At 40.5% G+C, this 22,372-nt stretch overlaps 1 protein-coding gene across 1 annotated transcript; it reads left to right on the top strand.

Moving 5' to 3' along the window:
• Window positions 1-1,313: 1,313 nt before the first annotated feature.
• grm5a (glutamate receptor, metabotropic 5a) lies at window positions 1,314-21,012 on the top strand. The gene is made up of 19 exons (XM_084028584.1): window positions 1,314-1,429; window positions 1,730-2,020; window positions 2,110-2,243; window positions 3,406-3,667; window positions 4,121-4,235; window positions 6,329-6,578; window positions 10,374-10,609; window positions 10,708-10,829; window positions 10,903-11,027; window positions 11,135-11,303; window positions 12,331-12,457; window positions 12,919-13,036; window positions 14,296-14,482; window positions 15,057-15,215; window positions 15,330-15,455; window positions 15,553-15,735; window positions 15,822-15,991; window positions 16,874-20,790; window positions 20,978-21,012. The coding sequence occupies exons 2-18, from the start codon at window positions 1,814-1,816 to the stop codon at window positions 17,754-17,756; spliced, it is 3,573 nt and encodes a 1,190-aa protein (XP_083884710.1). The 5' UTR covers window positions 1,314-1,429; window positions 1,730-1,813; the 3' UTR covers window positions 17,757-20,790; window positions 20,978-21,012.
• The last annotated feature ends 1,360 nt before the right edge of the window (window positions 21,013-22,372 follow it).

The following is a 22,372-nucleotide window of genomic DNA, read 5'->3' as shown; positions in this document are numbered from 1 at the left end:
AACATGATATAATATGATTACATAATAGTTTGAATGACACCTATTTATGATTAACCTCTTTATGAAAACACTTTTCTCCCCTGTGTATTAAAGACCTTCTTGTTTGGTGACACTGAGGTTTCAATTACTTTGATCAAAAGTTGGGCCTCGTGACATTCTGGAAGAGAAATAGGCTACATTGGAGTGGGTGTCAAATCCATGTTGTATTATACGAGACAGACCTTTAATTATGTTTGGAGTCATTCTGACCTAAGGCAGGAGAAGGAGCTGCAGTGGAAGTACATTAAATGATCTTTTCTGTAATTTCCCAGCCGGCTCAGAAGAACCTCAACTGTCTCTTTGAACACACTGTAATGAAAAGCCATGATTACATCTCTGGAGTGTGACTGTGCACACCTGTAAGAAAATGATTGTCACAATGACATACTAAACTTTTTTTTTTTGTATTTCATCCATTATTATATTAGGTTTGGTAGCACATTACAAAATACGCTACACCATAATTATTTATAAGGGATGTGTCTGTTTACCCTCTTAAGTACCCAGTACTCCTAAAATACTTACAGTAGAAACGTCTCCCTTCAACCTGTATACCCAGTATATTTTATTTATGTATGCAGGCGGACCTTATGAGTTATGATCACCTTATTTCAGATTGATTGTTTTCCACTAAAACAGATGTGCACGGAAGGCAAAGTGATTACAGTATGTTTAAGAGCCATTTAATAGTTTTAAGTAGCCTACATTTTGATAATTATGTGATAATATCGTTAATCGCGATATTTTGGGCAGGATGATGGTGGTATCAAATTTCATATCGTCCCACTTACTGCTGTAAAACATAGTAACAGTAATATTTACTAAAGTACTAAAATACTTACAGTGTAACGTATTTCTTCTTTCCTCTAAAAGTCCCAACATACCAGTTAGAACCCTGTAAGTACAGATTGATACAACAAACAAACAAAAACATTCAACCCATATGCATCGGATTATGATAAAAACATCACTGTTACAGTCATTACAGAGAGGAGAGGGGAAAACAGAGCAACATGATGTTAAATGGAACTGCAGTTAAAGGGAATCCTGTCGTGTTTCGATGCCTGATTAATGATGAACTCATCACTAGCGCAGCTCTCTACAGTTCTACTCGTTTTAGTCACCGTTGAAGCTCCATGCTCTCCACTGTTTTGGAGTAGGAGGTGGAGAAGGAGGAGGAGGAGGAGAGGGGGGGGGGCGCCATGTGCGTCAGTAAGTCAAACATGTTCCAATAACGGGCTATATTATTTGCTGCTATTTGCAGTTTGCTGTAACCAGGCGCCAGACTGAGCGCGAGCAGGAGCCTCGCGACGCTTTTCTCGTCGTCTTCTGCGGCGATAACGCGCTCACGAGGAGGGATGGCATCTGCGAGGCTGCTGGCGCTGAACAGGTAGGCTGAAGTTGCCCGTGTAACGCTGCGCGCACACCTAGGGTGTTCATTCTGCAGTGGACCCCCCAGCTGGATGATTGTGTTTTTTTTCTAAAGTTGCATGATGCTATAGCAACACGATTTCAGCACAACGGACAGCAGCTTGATGTTATTGTAAGAAGAGAAAGTTTTAAATAATCTGTGACATTCTAACTACGTTTTAAATGCATGTGCTCTCTCTCTCTCTCGACTGATTAAGTCTGCATTTAATCACACGACATGAGCTCACTACACTGAGCTCATTTGCTTCATTTTCTTCAGGAATCTAACCCTCACCCCAGGCACCACCAACGCCATGCCAACGACGGCACATTCATCAGAACGTCAGCTCTAAGAGGACAGAGGATGGCAGGAGGTGTGAGGAGCAGCGGAGGGATGGGACATAGGTTGGGGTTATATGTGAAGCTGGTGGCAGTGAGCGTCATCCTGGGCCTGGAAGACCAGGTCGGGGTCAACGCCCAGAACACTGAGAGAAGGGTGTTGACACACATCCCTGGTGACATCATCATTGGAGCTCTGTTCTCGGTCCACCACCAACCACCAGCAGACAAGGTAAGACACCCTGTGTGTGTGTTGATGTGCATGCGCTCATTTTCTCCATTTTTGCATGTGATAAATAATAATAATAATACTCCGCTCAGGTCCATGAGCGAAAGTGCGGGGCGGTGCGTGAGCAGTACGGGATCCAGAGAGTGGAGGCCATGATGCACACTCTAGATCGAATCAACGCAGACCCCGCCATCCTCCCCAATATCACCCTGGGCTGTGAGATCAGGTCAGAAACTTCTGTCAGTGACCTTTACCGTTGAATTATGAGACCATGTGTTGACACGACGAAGAGGTTAGATACAAAAGAAATCAGTTTGTTTGTTGAGTACATTTTTATACAGAATGAGTAAGATAGCGATCTTCTTGAAGTTGCAAATTTAAACATACATTATAGCACAGTGTGGGATAAAACCCAGAGGTTTGGCATGAAACTGTTGTCCCTTTAATACCTACACCATATTGGCAGGGATCCAATCGGATAGCAGACTCACAAACAACCAGAATAACTCTGCTTTTTACACCATGTTATGTTAAGAACAATACACCCAGGCAAAAGCTGAGGCTGATATTAATAACTAAATTTGATTAAATTTCCAATTATTCAAGGAAGACGAAGGGTTTTACTGGTCTCTAGAAAGTTTTTTTTTAATAACAGATGTGATTGCAACATTCCATCTTTGTCTAAGACAAGAACTGTTCATGTAGAATACTATAAAGGGATTGTGGTGAAGGAGCAGGGAAGCTCCCAGGGAGACTGTAGGTAACTGAAGAGGGCTGGGTTGACACACGGGGGTAGATGGATGAGTTAGGTCATGAGAGGAAATTGAGGGGTAACATAAGAGTGGGGGCAGTGAGATACACTAGGCAGGCAATCTGACCTGCTAACAAAATGCCATATGTATGTTGAAGGAGTTGGTTGCCACGATCGTTCCTACTCTCCATAAAGATTCTAAAGTGATCCCTTCCGAGTGCAACTACTCTCTTAAAAAATGAAGCAGCAAAAAAATCCCTTCAAGCTTCATCTGAAGCCAATATGAGGCTGATGTTTACTTGCTATTGACTGCTGGGAGGTATCTGTCCACTGCAGGTCATCGAGGCGACACTGTCCAACGGAACAAAAAAGGGCCAATCAATACTTAAAAAAGACTTTCAGATATTGATTTACTGACTCAGACTGCTGAAAGCTCATGTCAGATTTGGCTGAACTTTGGATTTTCAGTTTTCTCACTGCTCCAAAAAATTGTGTTAGTCAAGTGTTTTGGATGCTGAACATAGTCGGTGCCTATGCATGTTCTTAAAAAGCATCCAACTGGCTCCTCCGAACGATCTTCTCATTCCCTCATCCTGCTTGCCTAAACAACATTGTGGATTCACTCCTTCTGCACCAGGGACTCGTGCTGGCACTCGGCAGTGGCGCTGGAGCAGAGCATCGAGTTCATCCGGGACACGCTGGTGTCCAACGAGGAGGAGGAGAACCAGGGCAGGTGTGCTGCCGAGGCAGGGAGCATGTTGCTGCAGGCGAAGAAGCCCATCGTGGGACTGATCGGGCCCGGATCCAGCTCTGTGGCCATCCAGGTGCAAAATCTCCTCCAGCTCTTCAACATCCCACAGATAGCGTACTCAGCCACCAGCATGGATCTCAGTGACAAGGTAACACCAATTAACAAAAACAAAAACATTGTTGTGGTTTTATTCTTTCTGTGCAGTTACTGATCTGAGGTTTTAATGAAAATCAGCTTGAAGAGAGAGTTCAGTGTAGACTTCACAAGTTAACGGAGCCTGCAACTATATTATCCTCTGACGATATGCAACAATGACAACAAGGAAAGCTCTCAAGGTTGATTTACATATCATAATAACCGGAAAGCTGGTGATTAAATAGAACATATTAAAGCATCTAAAATAAGACAGCATGAGTATATGCGATCTTTATGCCATAAACATCCGCATTGTCCTTTGTTCAAAAAGATCATCTGAAAGTCAATGTGGGCTGACATGGATAGGTTATATAAGATAAGATAAGAGTTATTGCATGTGTGTCTGCTCGGCACGCTGTCATGTTTACTGCCAAAACGTGTGAACATGTAAATTCCTTTCCAATAGAGCCTGTTTAAATATTTCATGAGGGTGGTGCCGTCAGATATGCAACAGGCCAAAGCCATGGTGGACATTGTCAAGAAATACAACTGGAGCTACGTGTCTGCGATCCACACCGAGGGTAAGCATGCGCGTGTATGCATGCGCGTCCTTCTCACATTTTGTCATCCGGGGTCAGTGAATGCATCTGCATTATTGTGGGCAGTGCCTGACTCAATTCCTCGTTTCAGTTCTTAGGATCAGTAGTCTTTTTCGGTTTTCAGTCTGAAGGAGCAGGTGAGAAGCAGTATATGAAGGATCTCAACCGAATCTCATATATCATTATGATATATCATATATGATAGCCTCCTGCAACAAGCACTCTGTTTTTACAGGGATACACATTCACACACAACACACACATACCATGCTATGTGTTTTCCACATTATGAATTCGTATGAAATAGGGAACATCGGTCAGGGGTTTTGAACTCTCTGGGTATCATATCTGCCCTGTCCACCTATTTCAGGGAAGCTTTAGCCACTGATCTAATTCTCACAGCAGTTGTACGTTAACCTGTGATTCAGTGACCATTATGTGCTCTAAGTGTGATGGATGGCTTCAATACAAAAGAACATTTACTGTTTTTGTCACCACAAGTGAATCTATGATATTTTGTATGGTGGATCACCAATTTTTACCCCAAAACAACCTCCATCCCATGGTGTAGACATTTAAGCTAGATCAACACTCAAACTTCAAAAGATCCAGCCCCTGAATCACTAATCCCACCAATTCAGAAACAAAATACATCATGATGATACCGTGGTTAAAACCAAACACCAAAATATTCCATACTGTTCCCTCAATGTACTGCTTCTTCTCTGTTTTAACCTCTTAGTGGCTCAAGGCCATATGTCTATGAAATAAATCCCTCCTGATAGGAATAAGTGCCAAATCCTGACTGGATCGTTCCAGTTTATCCCATATGAATACCAAAAAAAGGTATTTGCATGCCAAATGTTCTCTTCCAGGATAAAACCTCATGTCATGGGTAGCTCTTATTGTAAGGAAAGCCATGGTTTTAACATTTATGTTGCAGAGAGCATCTGAGTCCAGCAGGCAGTGGGGTGCTTTCAAAATGAATGCATTTATAAATGTATACATGTAATTATACCCACACATTTGATTTATTTATTCATTTTTAATCCATCTTGCATTAACAAGGCAACCTTGTACATGTTTGCTAAGTTATAAGACAACCAATTTCATGGAATTAACATTTTACAACAGGCTCCATTTTTGAGTTTCTAATCTCCGAGTAGAAATACATTACACATCATTGTTATTCCAACACCACAGTTATAAAGCCCTCGCTGTCAAATGCAGATGAACCTCACTTGTTACTCTGCATGACATTTGCATAAACGAATGCCAAGGTTTATGACCCAGTCGACGATACCAGCGTTTCCCACATTAACACCCACAAATACACAAAAGTTGCACCGACTAAAGTACAAAAATTCCCATTACAGAGCTGCAAAGCTTCCATATTTATGGTAGCCCCCGGGGTTATGGTCATGGATCTCAAACACTACACTGTAGCCTGCTTTGCATTACATTTTGCTGATACCTTTGGACAGCAAACTACTTACTGGCCACGTAGAAGGTTATCAGAATTTACAGCATTATCAGCCACGGTAACAGAGAGTTGAATAATGATGTTGTCTCTCAAGGAGGGGAGCCACATGTAAAACACATTGCATTAATCAAAAGGATCCCTCATATAGTGTCATGCACAGAGTGAAAGGACATTTGCTCAAAAAAAAAAAAAAAAAAACAGGGAAATGTAACCGACAGTTGCCATAATGGGGACAGAGCTACTGGACTCCCATGTGTTAGCTGGCATCACACCAGTGTATTTGATTGTGTGCTCTGTGTTTGCATCACAAGGTCACAAGAGAGTGTTTGTGCTGGAGCGAAAGTGTGGGGAGCGCAAAACAAAAAGTAAATGCATAAATGTTTCTAGAATGCATTTACATAAATCAAAAGAAGTATACTGGAATATCAGGTGATTTATTTTAAATAATGCAACAACAACAGAAACGTAACGGCCAAATATGGAATCTATTTCCTTAATCCTGGCTTTAATTAAAGGTGACACACCCCAGGTTTCTTGTGAGCAGTATTGTGTGTATTTGAATACCAGTGCTTTTGTGTATATTCCCCTCTAGGTAATTACGGTGAGAGTGGTATGGAAGCATTTAAAGACATGGCAGCACAGGAGGGCATCTGCATCGCCCACTCTGATAAGATATACAGCAATGCGGGCGAGCAGGGCTTCGATAAGCTCCTGCAGAAGCTACGAGCCCACCTGCCCAAAGCCAGGGTCGTGGCCTGCTTCTGCGAGGGCATGACGGTCCGAGGCATATTGATGGCCATGAGACGACAGGGTCTGGTGGGAGAGTTCCTGCTGGTTGGAAGGTGAGCGGAGCATTGCGGTATGTCAAATTGATGAATGCATTTCTGACCCGTGGACTTTTCTTCTGCTTTTCTTAGAGGCTAAAAGCATTGACTGATTGTTATTTTTTGCTTCAGTTTTTTTTTTTTTTAGCATTCATTTCCAATCCAGACTCTCTCCATGTCCAACATCACCAGACAACATGTGTTTGTTGTCATTGGAGCCATCTTTGTCCTCTCATCATCATCTTAATTATCATCTTCATCGCATCCATCCACTCTGTGGCGGTCAAGGAACGTTAAGGTATTTCATTTAATGAGCGGGTGATCACACGACAGCGACATAAACCTGTATGACATTAGAAATATGCACATTGTTGTTTCTGCACTTCATACTATTTTAGCATTCAGTCTGAGTCAATGCACTTGTTGCTCTCATTAAGAAAGGCTCACCCAGCCTGCTTTGTCTTTATTCATGGGTATGTTTTATTGGAGCAGCAGGCTGATGTTTGTAAGCTTGTCAGCTAGAAAACCTGCAAAAATGTGCTTGAAAAGAACACCCAACCCTTCAATAAAAGCATTAAATTCATTATAAATCAATATTTATAATATATATTTTTGTTATTGCTATTATCACAGCAGAACAGCAAAAAAGAGGTATAGCCGGCTGTCATATAAAGTCAGCATATGAGGGATTTCCTATTAAAAGAGGCCACGGAAATAGACACGTGAATAGATTAGGCAATGATCCAGTATGATTAAATATGCATTTTTAAAACGTCTTTTTTTTGGGATCTAGTTATACTTCAATATTGCTATGTAATAGAACATTGCTATAAAGTACGTGGCTCATTGTAGGTTCATATAGGCAGAGAACATGTCAAAGGCTGGGGATAGGATGCAGGAGAGACGGAGAGCAATTAAAAACACGAGGGGAAAAGAAAATAGAGGGAAAGAAGGGGTTGATTTAGCAGGAGGTTTCAGTCTCTCCAAGAATAACGTGTTTTATTTTAAGGTTTAGCTCTCTGGCTCACTCTTGTCCCTCGTGTTCTATAAATGCCTTTCCTCATTAGGAGCCACATATGTAGGCTGTCGCTCAAACCTGTCAGCAGGAAACATAAAGTAACCTTGAACTACATATTGAAAAGCACCAAGCACTCTAATCCATATCACCAGCCAGGGCTTCCAGACACCATCTTCTCATTAGTCATTCTAACTCATTTGGGGGTTGATTGGATTTTAAATGGAGTGTTAGGATGGTGAATTTGTGTCTCTTTTGATGCCATCATGTGTGAGCACTGTTATGATAATGGTTCCATCCTACATCAGCATCATTTTTTCAGCTTCCTATTTAAGTTACCTACTCACACACCATCCTTTTGAGGCCAGCCTGGATGATTTGTCATCAGGGATTTAATGTGTGCGTTTGCAGTACGTTCATATGTACGTTCCATTTATAGAAAGACTGGAGGAGCAAAGAATACTTTTTGCTGATTTATGTGTTTTGACTATTGTATCGAATCCACTGTCTAATTTCAGTGGCTTTCAATGGAGAAATTCTGGTATATATATATCACAAGAACATTATGAAGTTAAGGCTAACTCCTCAAAATGTGGGACAAAAGTCAAACAACTACGGCCCCTCTCTGTTTTTAGTTAATGACTTAATGGATTGTACTTTTCCTCCTGCCACCATGAGGTTGAGATTGCCGTTACATTTGACACACACATTTTACTTTTCTTCTAACCTTTGCATCAGGTAAAAATGACTTGTACACTTAACTGGTACAGCACAGTACTTACTAAACTGTATATACTTATAATATATACTTGGAGGTGCAAGTCAAAATCACTTGCTGATTCAAATCATGGTTCATTTCAGTTAAGAGATGTGTACTTACTGACGGTTAAGTATGGGCAGCTCAGCTAAAATATTGATTTTAATTCCAGATACTTGAAAATCTAATCATATTCCCATCACCTAGTACTTGTTATGCTATAGTTTAATATATCATTGATCACGTGCACATTTAAAGAGGTTATTTCCTCAAACAAAAGACACAAAGGAGGATGGAAGAGTAAAACAGGCGTACATGTGACGACATGAAACTAGTGGATCCACACCATGTCTTCAGTTTAATTAGAGTTTTTAAAACTATCCAACCTTTCGTACCAGAGCAAAGTATCCACTCACAGTAAAGTTGATCAGTATTGAATTTTATGATGTGAAATAAGTGCACGAAATGCGTCCAAGTGTGTGAGCGCACGCTTTCTTGTGTGTCTTCAAGCCTGTAGGTGTTGTAGCACCGCTCTGCACACAGCACACTGCCCTGCAAGGTCGCTGTGTGGGTTTCAGAGCTCTCGTTCAAGAGTGATTCAAACTATCCAGAGTCAAAGCCATCCGTGCTTTTCATATCCATTCCTGTCTGTTTTATACCAGTGTACTATTTCTGTGCTCGCTTCTCTAAGGATGTGTTATGAAATGATCTCCTGCCTCACCCAGAGAATCAAGCATGATAGAAAAAAAAGAAAAAAAGAAAAAAAAGAAACACCCACAGAACTGTTGTGTAACTCGAGCTCGGTTAGCAAAGTTTTCAAAAAATTGACTTCCTTTGCTTTTTTTTTTGGTTGTCAGTTAGAAGGGGAAGGGTACATCTCTTTGTGTCAGTGAGGTCTGTGTGTTTACATGCATGTGGAGGTGGAATCATCAGCCTCCTGCCTTTGTATATCGTAGACACGTGTCCGGCGGGATGGGTAATAATAGATGGATTACAAACCATTTCAAACAGTTCACTGACAAGATAGCTTATTGAGTCCAAGCCCACAGAGGTTTTGAATAAACAGCGGATCAGATGCGTCTGCAGACGCTGCAGCCTGATGGTAATTCCCTGCTGTTTAAAGATCACTGAGCACCAGGTGTCTTTCGCAACTATAGTCAGAATTCATTCTGTAGAATGAAATTCATAATGAATCCTTCATGCAAAATGTTCACGTTACAAATCAGGAGGTCTGCATTAAAAATACATTCAAAGATTGGTTCACAGGAACAGCATGTTTCTGCGATGCGGGGCCGTATCTGCACTGAGATATCTGCTCATTAAGTTGTTAAGAAAATAAAATCAGTTTGGTCTCAATGGACTTAGAGACACAGATAATAAGCCCGAGATCTTATTTATCAGCAGGCATGTTAGAAAGAAAATATCGCCTCTCCATCCCAGCTAGCCAAGTCCTGCTAGCACCATCAACCTTTGATCCCTGGATATTTATTCCAAGTTATTCTAGCACATTTAATTTTTTTTTTCAGTCACTTCACAATTCTTGGATATGTGAGCAAATACTTTATTTATTTGTATCGCCCAGGGAGTCTTGTGTTGGTACATCTGAGTCATAAAATAAATTGTTAATTTTTCTGTAAGTCTCTGCAGAGTAGTTATTAGGTTGATTTTGCGAGGCACCACCTGTCTCTTTCAATCTGCGTGACGGTGGTACAAATAGAGTCATACGCACTAACTAAAGCTTTTGACAGCAGGTAACATTAAAAATCCACTGCCATCATGGACTGGTGTTATTCCTCCTAATAACACCATTCCAAACTACATACGGTAACCTTTTTCTACCCTAATCCTCTATTAATTAAGAGTTTAAAATCCTGATTATTGAGATATTTTCCCCTCAAAGTGAACAATTAGAAGATGTCAGTCACTTTACCTGAATCAACATTAAATATAGAATAATAAAGCAATAATAAAAAGAGTAGAAAACACGTAAAATATAAAGTAAAGGACGAATGTCTGTTTCCTCCTCCCTCCTCCTCTCCAGCGACGGCTGGGCAGACAGGTCCGATGTGACCGATGGCTACCAGAGGGAGGCGGCTGGCGGAATCACCATAAAACTCAAGTCGGCGTACGTGACCTGGTTCGATGATTATTACCTGAACCTGAAGCCCGACGCCAACCTGAGAAACCCCTGGTTCCCTGAGTTCTGGCAGCATCGCTTCCAGTGCAGGCTGAGGGGACATCCTCAGGAGAGCAGCATGTACAACCGCACGTGCACCTGTTAGTACAACATTCCACACACCTCCCTCCTAGTATTCACATCCTCAAACCATCAGATGAGGGCTTTTTCCTTATGAGCAGGTCTCTGTTCTCCACAGGGAGAGAGTCTCTGCGCCATCAGTACGCCCAAGACACCAAGATGGGCTTTGTCATAAATGCCATCTATTCCATGGCTTACGGCCTGCACGCCATGCAGCAATCCCTCTGTCCAGGATATAAGGTACAGTATGGATAGTGTATGCTTTCTCATTGGCCGTGACAGCATTGTGACCTGCTCCTCTCCTGGTTTCCAGGGTTTGTGTGAGATCATGCGGCCCATCGATGGTCGCACGCTGCTGGATTTCCTGATGAGAACCAACTTCACTGGTGTGTCTGGGGAAACCATCCACTTTGACCAGAATGGAGATTCACCCGGCAGGTGAGGATTAGGGTGGGGAAGGAGGGAAGGAAATGAAGAAGCAGAATGAAAAATGTTAAATGTATGTTTATGCCGTTCCATGCAAACGGTTAATACATGTGCTTCAGGTATGAAATCATGAACTTCAAGCGCACAGGCGAGGACGAGTACGCTTACATCCACGTGGGAAGCTGGGATCAAGGTGGCCTGCAGATGAACGATGAGGAAATCTGGAGTAACAACAGTGACATCATCCAGTCAGTCTGCTCTGAACCCTGCCAGAAGGCACAGATCAAGGTATGCACCACTCCAGCACACACTTTACATCGTCGGGGAAAATGTGTTTTTAAAATTCGTAACATTTCTTAAAATTTCTCCTTTTTTTTATCATTATTATTAACTGCACTACCCCTTTATTTGCATGCATGCAGTATGGTATTTATCCACCTCTTCAGGCTATAAACAATTCACATTATTGGTCGCTGTTTCCGGTATGATCATCTCTAAACAACAGTCATGGTTTCATATCTTCATGCTTCCATATAGACCATCACTGAAAACTGTCAAGCAAAACCCACTCAGTAGAGCTCACAAGTGTGCAAAAATCAGTCCAATCACATCCTCGTGTAACCCACCAGGGACTCAGCAAAGCTCTTTATTCAAGCTTTAATCACGTCCCATCTGGGCTGCTGTAACTCCCTGTAGCGACTCCAAATCACGGAGAACGCCACAGACTGCCTCCTCTCAATCAATCCCAAAAGTCTCCAACGTTAAACCCTTCCTACACACTCAACACGGACTCCCAGTGATGTGGCAGCTTGTTGGGAATTCAAAACTCCAGGCTCATTCTCAGTCACAGTTCCTGTTTCTGCTCACTGCTCTATTCCTTTTTATCCATCCATGCAGCCTGTCCCAGGTTACCGTCACATGTAAGATGTTCATCATTAAGAGCAGTTTCCAGATCTCCTGACCTTCTGGCTGTGAGAGGACACTGTAGCACCCCCAGGGAACGCATCTTCACACAGAGATTTGAACTCAGAGCTTTCTGCAAGTGACAGCATGAACCATTGACCCACCACACGTTCACTCTCCTAAGCTTATTTTTCACACTGATGGGCTTCTAGGACCAAGATAACCTGTATTTGAAATGATTTCTTGGTCCCCTGATGAAGAACTCCTCATTTCCCTGTCCTGCAGGGCAGTCAGAGTGTAAGATTACCTACATAAAAGTGCCATTGGAGCTTTGAGACCCTTCCGCCCTTTTCATATGTGCGTGTGTGTGTGTGTGTGTGTGTGTGTGTGTGTGTGTGCGTGTGCGTCTCAGGTGATCCGTAAAGGAGAGGTGAGCTGCTGTTGGACCTGCACTCCTTGCAAGGAGAACGAGTTTGTGTTTGATGAGTACACATGTCGAGCCTGCGTCCTCGGCTTCTGGCCCACAGACGACCTCACTGGTAAACACACTTTGTTTGTGTGTCTGTTACTTTTCCAAATAGGCCAGAGGAGCCTTGAATCTGGGTCACACGCTCATGGTGCAGCCAAAATCTCCTCACATCTTACACACCACACACACCTCAAACTGGCAAACGTTCTCACACCGCACACTTTACACGTTAGATCCTTGCCAGGATGAAGGATTTGCCTGAAGCTAGATCTCTCGACTCCAAACTGTAAAAAAACAGTTTTAAACCTTTGTCCCTAAACACTTATTGTGTAGAAATATCTCTAGTTTGAAAAAACATAAATGTAGGGCAGTGTGCTTATTTTGTCATCCTAATCAATCCTTAATTTCTCCCACAATCCCCTTAAACATTTCCCACTGTATCATAGGCTGCATGTTTTACACAAGAGAACTAAACTCACTCTTGCAGACAATTCAGATTTGTCCTCCGTGTGATTTCTCTGTATCCCGCAGGTTGTGAGCCCATCCCGGTGCAGTATGTGCGTTGGGGGGATCCCGAGCCCATAGCCGCAGTGGTCTTCTCCTGCCTCGGCCTCATGGCTACACTTTTCGTTACTTCCGTCTTCATCAAGTAAATACAGCCACAGTAAAAACAAAAATAATAAGTGGGTCAAAATTGGTCCAACTTGGGTCAATAGCAATAACATCCACCAACACAGTAATGGGTTAACTGTCCCCGGTACTTATTGGTATGCTGTTTTAACCTTGTGTTAGTGTTATTTTCCCAAATTACTCTTCTTAATGTTGCTATTTGTTACTGAATGGTACTAATATTTACATAATTAGCAGTTTTGAATATCATTATTTACAACTAACAATGTGTTTGTGACAGTTCCCTGTAAGACCCAGATATAGAAAAACCTAAAAAATATATATATTTTACCTTTCAGATGTTGTTGTAGGAGGCCTTTGATGCAGAAATTATAGAGTTAAAAAAAAAAAATGTTTATGTATGATTTTAGAGAATAATAATAATAATATTGCAAAATTGGGCTTAGATGGGAGCAGAATTCCTGTATTTGTGCTCACGTTGTCTGAACAACAATTCAGAACAACTAAGGGCTCATTTGCAAGGTTGATTCCTTACTACACTAAAAGATATTTTACTTACTTGAATCTGATGAATCCAGTCCAATGAATGTTCGAAGGAAACCTTGAGAGGTTGTGTGAGTTCATGGCCATAAAGCGGGACTTATAAACAAATGTACGATCCAATAGCCTTGTGAGACTGAACAATAGAACCCAATGACTATGTATATGTGGTAAAAAACAAAATAAAATATACCAGATTGTTTTTTAGGATGGCTAAAGGTAACGTTGTAATTTTACAACAAGGGGTGTTACAGGGTTAAGGTAAAACCTGAGCTTGTTGTGATTGACAATCAAAATGACAATATTGGTTTGTTGAATACGCCAAGAAAGAAACTCTGGGTCAATTAACCTATTGATAGTAGATAATATGCTTTATTGACCCAAACTTGCTGAATTTTTAATACAGTGATATTTAGTGTGTACATGAGTTGCAAAAAATGGTCACATCGGCAACAACGTACATATATTAATATATGATATCTAGTTAAGATACAGAAACTAAATTGGTATCTCAGGTTATCTTGTGTGCTGCAGATGTCTAATTAACAGTAGAGATAAAATGTAAATATGATTCAATATAGGAATATAGAAATGCAGTATGATTATACAAAGTCAAATAGCATTACTCTTAGCTTTTAAAACCAGTGTGCTTGTGCCTGTTGAATATCAATGGGTCAAAAGCAATACCGCTTCAACCGTATATTTTGTGACCCTAGACATAATTTGATCCGTCTGCAGATTTTGGGACACTCCTGTGGTGAAGTCATCCAGCCGTGAGCTCTGCTACATCATCCTGGTTGGAATATGTCTGGGCTACCTGTGCACCTTCAGCCTTATTGCAAAGCCCCACATAATCTACTGCTACCTCCAGCGGCTAGGAATCGGCCTGTCTCCCGCCATGAGCTACTCTGCGCTGGTCACCAAGGTCATTTTCTTTTCTGTTTTATTGCCAGGAGGTAGAGGAACAAAGTTCACACGGTACAAGTTATGTTTCACTTCCTGTCAAACTTTCTCACAAACTCTACAACATAACATGAAGAGTCATCTCCACACGCCCACATTCAAGATCTAAAGGTGTTTTTTTTTTTTTAAATTATGCCAAAGGATGTCACAAAGCTTCAGTGTGTGACGAGTTGGAATGAGAATATGTTCAAGGACATAAAGTATGCAGTTTAACCATAAATGTCTAAGGCTTTAGCGGAGGAGAGAGCTGCAGATGAGTTTGCAAACTGACACATTCGATCAGACTATTTGTCTACTTTTTGTATTTTAGCATAAATAGAAGGGCGTCTAAGGATAAAAGAACTACCTCCAGAGGTTGGACGATGGCCAGTTGTAAGGGAGGTACGGTAGAAGTGAAGGACCTATGTGTGGGCTGAGGTTGATGTATAATGTCTGGAAACAGAAAAGGGGATTATTGTTATGAATCAGCACGAGCGGTGTTATCCACCGTCGATGTAACCGAATCCTGCATAACCATTGATCTATTTTTGATCCAGACCAACCGTATCGCACGGATCCTGGCAGGCAGCAAGAAGAAGATCTGCACCAAGAAACCGCGCTTCATGTCCGCCTGCGCACAATTGGTCATCGCCTTCCTACTCATAATGCTGCAGCTTGGGATTATTGTGGCACTTCTCATCATTGAGCCACCACAGGTGTGTGTGTCTGTATTTGTGTTGTCTGTGTGTGTTTGTGTTTTAAAGTGCGGGGGATGTTCATTTGCATGCATTAATACAACTTTATTGACCTCTCCCTTTTTCTCCTCGTAGGTGATCTATGACTACCCAAGTATCCGTGAGGTGCACTTGATCTGCAATCTGACCACTGTGGGGGTGGTGGCGCCGCTGGGCTACAATGGCCTGCTTATCCTGAGCTGCACCTTCTACGCCTTCAAGGTAGTTCAGCAGAACTGTCGTTAATAACAGAGCGTACTTTCTCTATCAAGGCTCATATTTTTTTTCTTTATTCTCTACTCTTACTTTTCTCCTGCAGACTCGAAATGTTCCGGCTAATTTCAATGAGGCCAAGTACATTGCCTTCACCATGTACACCACATGTATTATCTGGCTGGCCTTTGTTCCCATTTACTTCGGCTCCAACTACAAGATCATAACCATGTGCTTCAGTGTCAGCCTCAGCGCCACAGTGGCTCTCTGCTGCATGTTTGTCCCGAAGGTAACAAAAAAAAATGGAAACATATACTTTTGGGTATTGTATCCCAACATCCTGATAGTAATTTAGATGTTATTTTTCATGTCCAGGTGTACATCATGCTTGCCAAGCCCGAGAAGAATGTCCGGAGTGCTTTCACAACGTCCACAGTGGTGCGCATGCATGTAGGCGATGCCAAGAAAGCCGCCAAGACCGGCAAACCCTCCAGCAGCATGGCCAACTTGTTCCGACGCCGTGGCTCTGTGCAGGATAACATCAGGTATATGTGATTCAACCTGAGGGAACACCTCTGCCCTATGTCTAGGAAAAGAATGATGTATGATATATACTGTATTTTGAAACTTTTAAATGATGTCTTCTCCTACATGTCCCCCCGCATTTAAAATGAGCTTCTGTGTTTGCCGGCGATGGCGATAAAAAATGTGGAAGAACACAGTCAGATTTTCAATGAGACCTAAAATCCCACGAAGACTTTATTTTATTAGTTTTAGCCCCAGGCACACCGTGAAATTGGATGGTCTATTAATGTTGTCCATTAATCACACTATAAAAATACAAGCGCGATCATGGTTTGCATTGTAATCACTCAGCATTTCACCTCATTTAAGGACTTTTTTTTAGAAATGGTCTACGGTAGAAACGGAGGGGGTTAAGAGGGACATGTTGGGGAAACTGCCTGCTTAGATTATCATCAGGCAATCTAAAATACTCTCCTTACAGCCTCATACTTTTTCTGTCCATGTATACAGAAGAAATCTCTGCTGAGATACTATTCCCGTCTTTGGGAACATCACAACAGGATGGATATACCAAGGAAAAACTGCACCCTGAGCAGAGAAAAGGCTAACTCATTAGGGTTAAGTACTCCCAGAGGAGATCCGCCGCCTTTAAGGATTTCTCTTTCTAGGGAAGATCAAAAGAAAATGGAGGGATATGTAAAATGACGCAGACAGCAAAAGATAGAACGGGGGATGTTAGAAATACTGACAAGGAGAAGTAGAACATGTAATGAGTTAACCTGCTATGATTGTACTCACATTTAAACATGTCATTATTGAAGATGAGCAGTATTTAACAGTGGATCGGTCATATTTATAATCCCTTTCTAATCTTAAGTCTCTGTCTCTCATATGTGTCGTAGCTCCAATGGAAAATCGGTGACATGGGCACAGAACGAGCACAGCTACAGACCGAACATATGGAAGAGGATGTCCTTCCACGTCAAGAAAAAGGAGGCCGCCGAGGTGAACCAGACCGCCATCATCAAGCCTTTCTCTAAAGGAGGCGATGCACCTGCGGATGCTGGCGTCAAAGAGCAGTGTGACGAGCAACAGGCCTCTCCGCCCTTCACCTGCTCCCCCCCTCAGTCGCCGAGGGGTTTCCAGGGGAGAGAGGACGAAGAGGAAGGACAAGCCTTACCCACCTTCATACCCGAGCACCCGGCGGGCATCAGAAGAAGAGGCGGGGACAACGGCCAGGGTGTCGGTTTGCCGGACGGTGGGGACATTAGCGTCATAAGCGTGGGGGACATCGGCATTGGGGTGATTGGCGGCCAAGCTCAGGGCACCACTATCATGGACCAGATCAGCTGTGTGGTTAACAGCTTCACTGCCAACATCAGCGAGCTGAACACCATGATGCTGCCGGGTGGGGTCGTAGTCAACGCCGCGCCCGCCGCCGCCCCGCCTGCGCCCGCAGATCCCGCCCCCTGTCCACCTCAGTACCTCCCACCCAGGAGCAGACAGGCCCCCTCCACCATCACCACTTATGCCGAGGTCACGGTCGTCTCCAATTTCTGCGAGAACCGACCGTCGGGTAAGATTTATGAGCAGCTCGCGGGGACTTGCGTGAGCGGCAGACGAGCCAAGGATATGGAGGAGCTGTTGGCCCTGACGCCTCCCTCCCCGTTTCGAGACTCATCTCTGAGCTCCAGCGGCAGCTCGTCTCCCCCGCTGTCCCCAGCCTCGGAGGCTGACTATGACCAGCTGCTGAGACACTACAGCCAGAGCTCCTCCTCTCTATAAACCTGCTCTCTTCACATCTTTTTCCCCCTCCATGCGTATCCTCTATTTGCAGTATTTAAAAAAGAGAAGAAAAGGAAAATGCTTCAAACCGGACCAGACTTTTGGATGCCTTTCTACATACCGATATTCTACAAGTTTAAAAGAAAAAAAATGTCATTTTAATTATCAGTGTGGATTGAATGCACTTGCACATAAGTGAAAAGCTGAAATTAACGTCAGTTCTTCATCGTTTGAATATAAAACTTGACATACTGAAACACACATGGATATTTTACAGACTTTTAAATGCTATGCCTGACACGGGTTCTATCGTTTTAAATTCCAAAGAAAATACTGATAAGTTGAGAAAACACTTAAAATTCCCTACCTTTTTATTTCATTATAAAGTGGTTATGAATTATTAGTGGGGGAAATGTACCCAATATTTATGTTTAGTGTTTCTTTGTATTGTACTGACATGGCATTTGATTTGTTTAGGACTTGCAGGTATTATAAACACTCAATATAGTTGTATTTCAGTTGTGTATTTACCATGAATACAAACTTGTTTTTATTGCTTACCGTATATTATTGCTGTTGATTAATCTTTAATATTGCGGGTGGATGCAGATTGTATCAGCATGAAGGCATCTGTCCAAAAGAAAAAAGCTCAAATAACTGCCTTTTTGCATTTTTCCTGCCTTCTAATTTTTCTGTCCTGGAAGACATTTGGCAGAAATGATTTTATCCTGATATCAAAGGAGAAGATGTACAGATGCTACATTACTGTATGCTGATCAGGAAGCAGGTTTTTCTGTGTTTTTTCTATGAACTTCCCTTTTGTTGGAAAGAAAACATTTACTGAGAATGAAACCCCCCCTTCGTCATCATGTTACTGACCCACAAAGCTCGCGGACAACTTGGATGTCTTTATTCTCGGGTTGTGTCTTTGCTAAATGCACAATAAGTTGACATTTGAAGTGATCTTCTGCTACAGGATGTTATACTTTCTGACTCCTACTTGCTGAACCACCGCCACCATCTGCATGATGTCAAAACTTGGTCACACTATTTAAGTCATATATTTATGAAGAATGACTTTTTGATATTGTACATGTGAAACCACTAAGATAGATACAATTTATTATGACAGTATGTGCATATTAATGCATTTTACTGTTCATTTTAGGAGGAGAGATGCAATCTGAAAGTGTGCCAGTTTTTTGTAGTCTGGCTTACATATGTGTCTCCTTGCAGTCAATTTTATATATTATTATTTCTTTTATAATATTTGATGACATTTTGCCTATATTATTATGCTTGTTCAATGAATATTCTTTTTTGTATCTGCATTTTGGGCTCTCTGAAGATGATGATGTTCATGTCAGAGCTGCTTGTTTATCAATCCTTCAGTCCATATTTTTTCCTGTATGTTTAAAAAGGCAAAAATGTGCTCATGTTTGTTTGTTTTTAAATATGCAGTATTTTCTACTGACTTTCAATTTAAAAGATCACCATAGAAAATGGCTATTTTTGCATGTAGGTTTGTGCCAATTTTGCTGGTGTACATTATGCTTTATGCCAATAAGCTACAGAAGACGTTACTCTTGGTCTTATCTCTTCATCTGCCTTTCAGATAACCTTACAATTGTTTTTAATTCACTGTAAATGCTTTTTTTTACATTTACATATTCATCAAGCAGAATTATACTTTATCTCAATATTTAAAAAAAAAAACTAAATGGAAATAACTGTTGCAAAGTGTCTTTATAATGACACTTAGAAATCACATTTTCTATGCTATCATGTTTTAAGGAGTCACATTTCTTCTCAATGCTAGAAAGTGGATCATGTGCAGTGGTGGTTATTTTTACACTATGTTACTTATGAACCTCCTCTAAATAAGAAGATAATTGTGTCAAATCAAGGGGCGATAATTAATAAACCCAGCGGGAAATAGGGTTTCTGGGGCACTCTTCATTAAATAAAGCAAAATAATTTCCTATGCCGTATATTGTAGACCAAAACTAGTCAGTGAAATTAACATTCAAGAGATTGCAAAGTGTATAGCTAGAGCGTAATAGCTTTGATGACCTCAGGGAGCGTTCAAGGCCTCAATGGACCAACTCTTTGTAATAATTCAACTCACAGCCTCAAAATAACAATAACGATGTTATATATTATATATTCTCTCACTCCCTCTCACAGACCATGTTAGAATTCACACAATAAAAAATTAAAAGCATGGACATTGGGTTTGCGGGAACATTTTTAATCACAGCCTTACTTACAAAAGGGGAGGACAAAAACACTAAAATTCTCATTCACAGTAGATGTGATGTCCTGTATAGTCAGGCTATGAGAGCAACCCTTCAAGACATTTTAATCCTTGTGTTGATTCACCCAGAGTGCAAATACAGTTCACTACTGGCCAAACAGAATCAAAACCTAAATCAAACAAGGTTACAAACCTGGCTGAGTGGCATTGCGTGAAGAGACTCCTCTCCTCTTTGCAGCTGTCTGTCTGTGAATGCACTGACACTCTGTATTCCACTTGGGGGATGTGGCCGATACTATCAAGTCTAAGGTCTGTTGAAGCAAGAATGGTGCAGGTGCTTTGTTTCTATGACTTTGTTGAGTAACACTTGGTTCTGATTTATTGTTTATGATTGTTTTGGACAATAAACGGGCGGCGACCCAAAAGCTATCACCTGAGCCTTCCTCTGTGCCATGAATCTGCTACAATCACCCTTAATTATAAAGAATGCTGCTTAAAGCAATAACATGGATAAAATTCAAATTGGCTCATGATCTTGATATTATTTCAATAAGGTTAAAAAGTCAACAGAGGTTCAAGAGAGGTTATTGTTCAACAATTTCCCCTGAGGGATGATATAAAAATCGAAATGGCCCTTGACAGGAAAAAGGTTCCCCACCCCGGGCATAGTATGCTTAAAGTCATAGTATAGTATGTCGAAAAAAGTCCTGAAAAAAGTCAGTGTAGTATGTTAATAAAAAGTCCTGAAAAAATTCATAATATAGTATGTCGAAAAAAGTCATGAAAAAAATTCATAGTATAGTATTTTGAAAAAAGTCACGAAAAAAATCACAGTATAGTATGTCAAAAAAGTTATGAAAAAAGTAATTGTATAGTATGTAAAAAAAAAAGTCCTGAAAAAATTCGTAATATAGCATGTCAAAAATTAAGTAATAAGTCAGTAGGCTATAGTATGTCAAAAAAGTCATGAAAAAATGAATTGTATAGTATGTAAAAAAAAAGTCATGAAAAAAATTGTAGTATAGTATGTCAAAAAAAGTTATGAAAAATTCATAGTATGTTAAAAAAGTCATGAAAAAAATAATGTAAAAAAGTGATGAAAAAAATCAGACTATAGTTTCTAAACAAAAAAATGATGAAAAAAAATCATAATATAGTATGTCAAAAAAGTAATGAAAAAATTCATAATATAGTACATCAAAAAAAGTAATGAAAAAATCATAGCGTAGTATTTTGAAAAAAGTCCTGAAAAAAATCCTAGTATAGTATGTCAAAAAAGTAATGAAAAAATTCATTATATAGTACATCAAAAAAAGTAATGAAAAAATCATAGCGTAGTATTTTGAAAAAAGTCATGAAAAAAATCCTAGTATAGTATGTCAAAAAAAGTTATGAAAAAGGTCAGTATAGTACGTCAAAAAAGTCCTGAAAAAAGTCAGTGTAGTATGTTAAAAAAAAGTCCTGAAAAAATTCATAATATAGCATGTTGAAAAAGTCCTGAAAAAAATCAGAATATAGTATGTCAAAAAAAGTCCTGAAAAAAATCATAGCATAGTATGTCGAAAAAATTCATGAAAAAAATCATAGTATAGTATGTCAATAAAAGTTATGAAAAAAAAATCATAGCATACAATGTCAAAAAAAAGTCCTGAAAAAAATTCATAGTATAGTATTTTGAAAAAAGGAATGAAAAAAAATCATAGTATAGTATGTCAAAAAAAGTTATGAACAAAGTCAGTATAGTATTTCAAAAAAGTCATGAAAAAAATATGTCAAAAAGTGATGAAAAAATTCAGATTATAGTTTGTTGAAAAAAGTGATGAAAATTAATCATAATATTGTATGTCAAAACAAAAGTAATGAAAAAATTAATAGTATGTCAAAAAAGCAATGAAAAAATTCATAATATAGTACGTCAAAAAAAAGTAATCAAAATCATAGCATAGTATTTTGAAAAAAGTCATGAAAAAAATCCTAGTATTAGTATGTCAAAAAAGTAATGAAAAAAATCATAGTATGTCGAAAAAAGACCTGAAAAACCCTCTTGTGCTCTTCTTCCTGTTCTCAGGTGTTCCAGGTCGGTGATTAGTGGGTGGCCCCGCCCCCAATATTTAGGCTGGATGAGAAGGAGCTCTCTTCAAGCTGTTACCTGCTAAGATTTTCGTTTTTTTATTTACTTGGAGGTCTACTGGCAGTCTACTTTTCATGGCCCAGACTTCCCCCAGCTTTTTGTTCCTTTTAGCTAGCTTCTAGACTTGTTAGTTGTGGTTAATTCTGTTAAAATGTAAAATGTATGGCATTATGTATTTAAAAAAAATGACTGCCTTGGTAAATGAACGCTCGGGTGTGGCACCCTTTG

This window comes from Eutrigla gurnardus, assembly GCF_963514095.1.
Source record: "Eutrigla gurnardus genome assembly, chromosome: 15".
NCBI lineage: Eukaryota > Metazoa > Chordata > Actinopteri > Perciformes > Triglidae > Eutrigla > Eutrigla gurnardus.
Note: the sequence above shows the minus strand (reverse complement) of the source record. Positions and strands in the feature narration are given on the sequence as shown.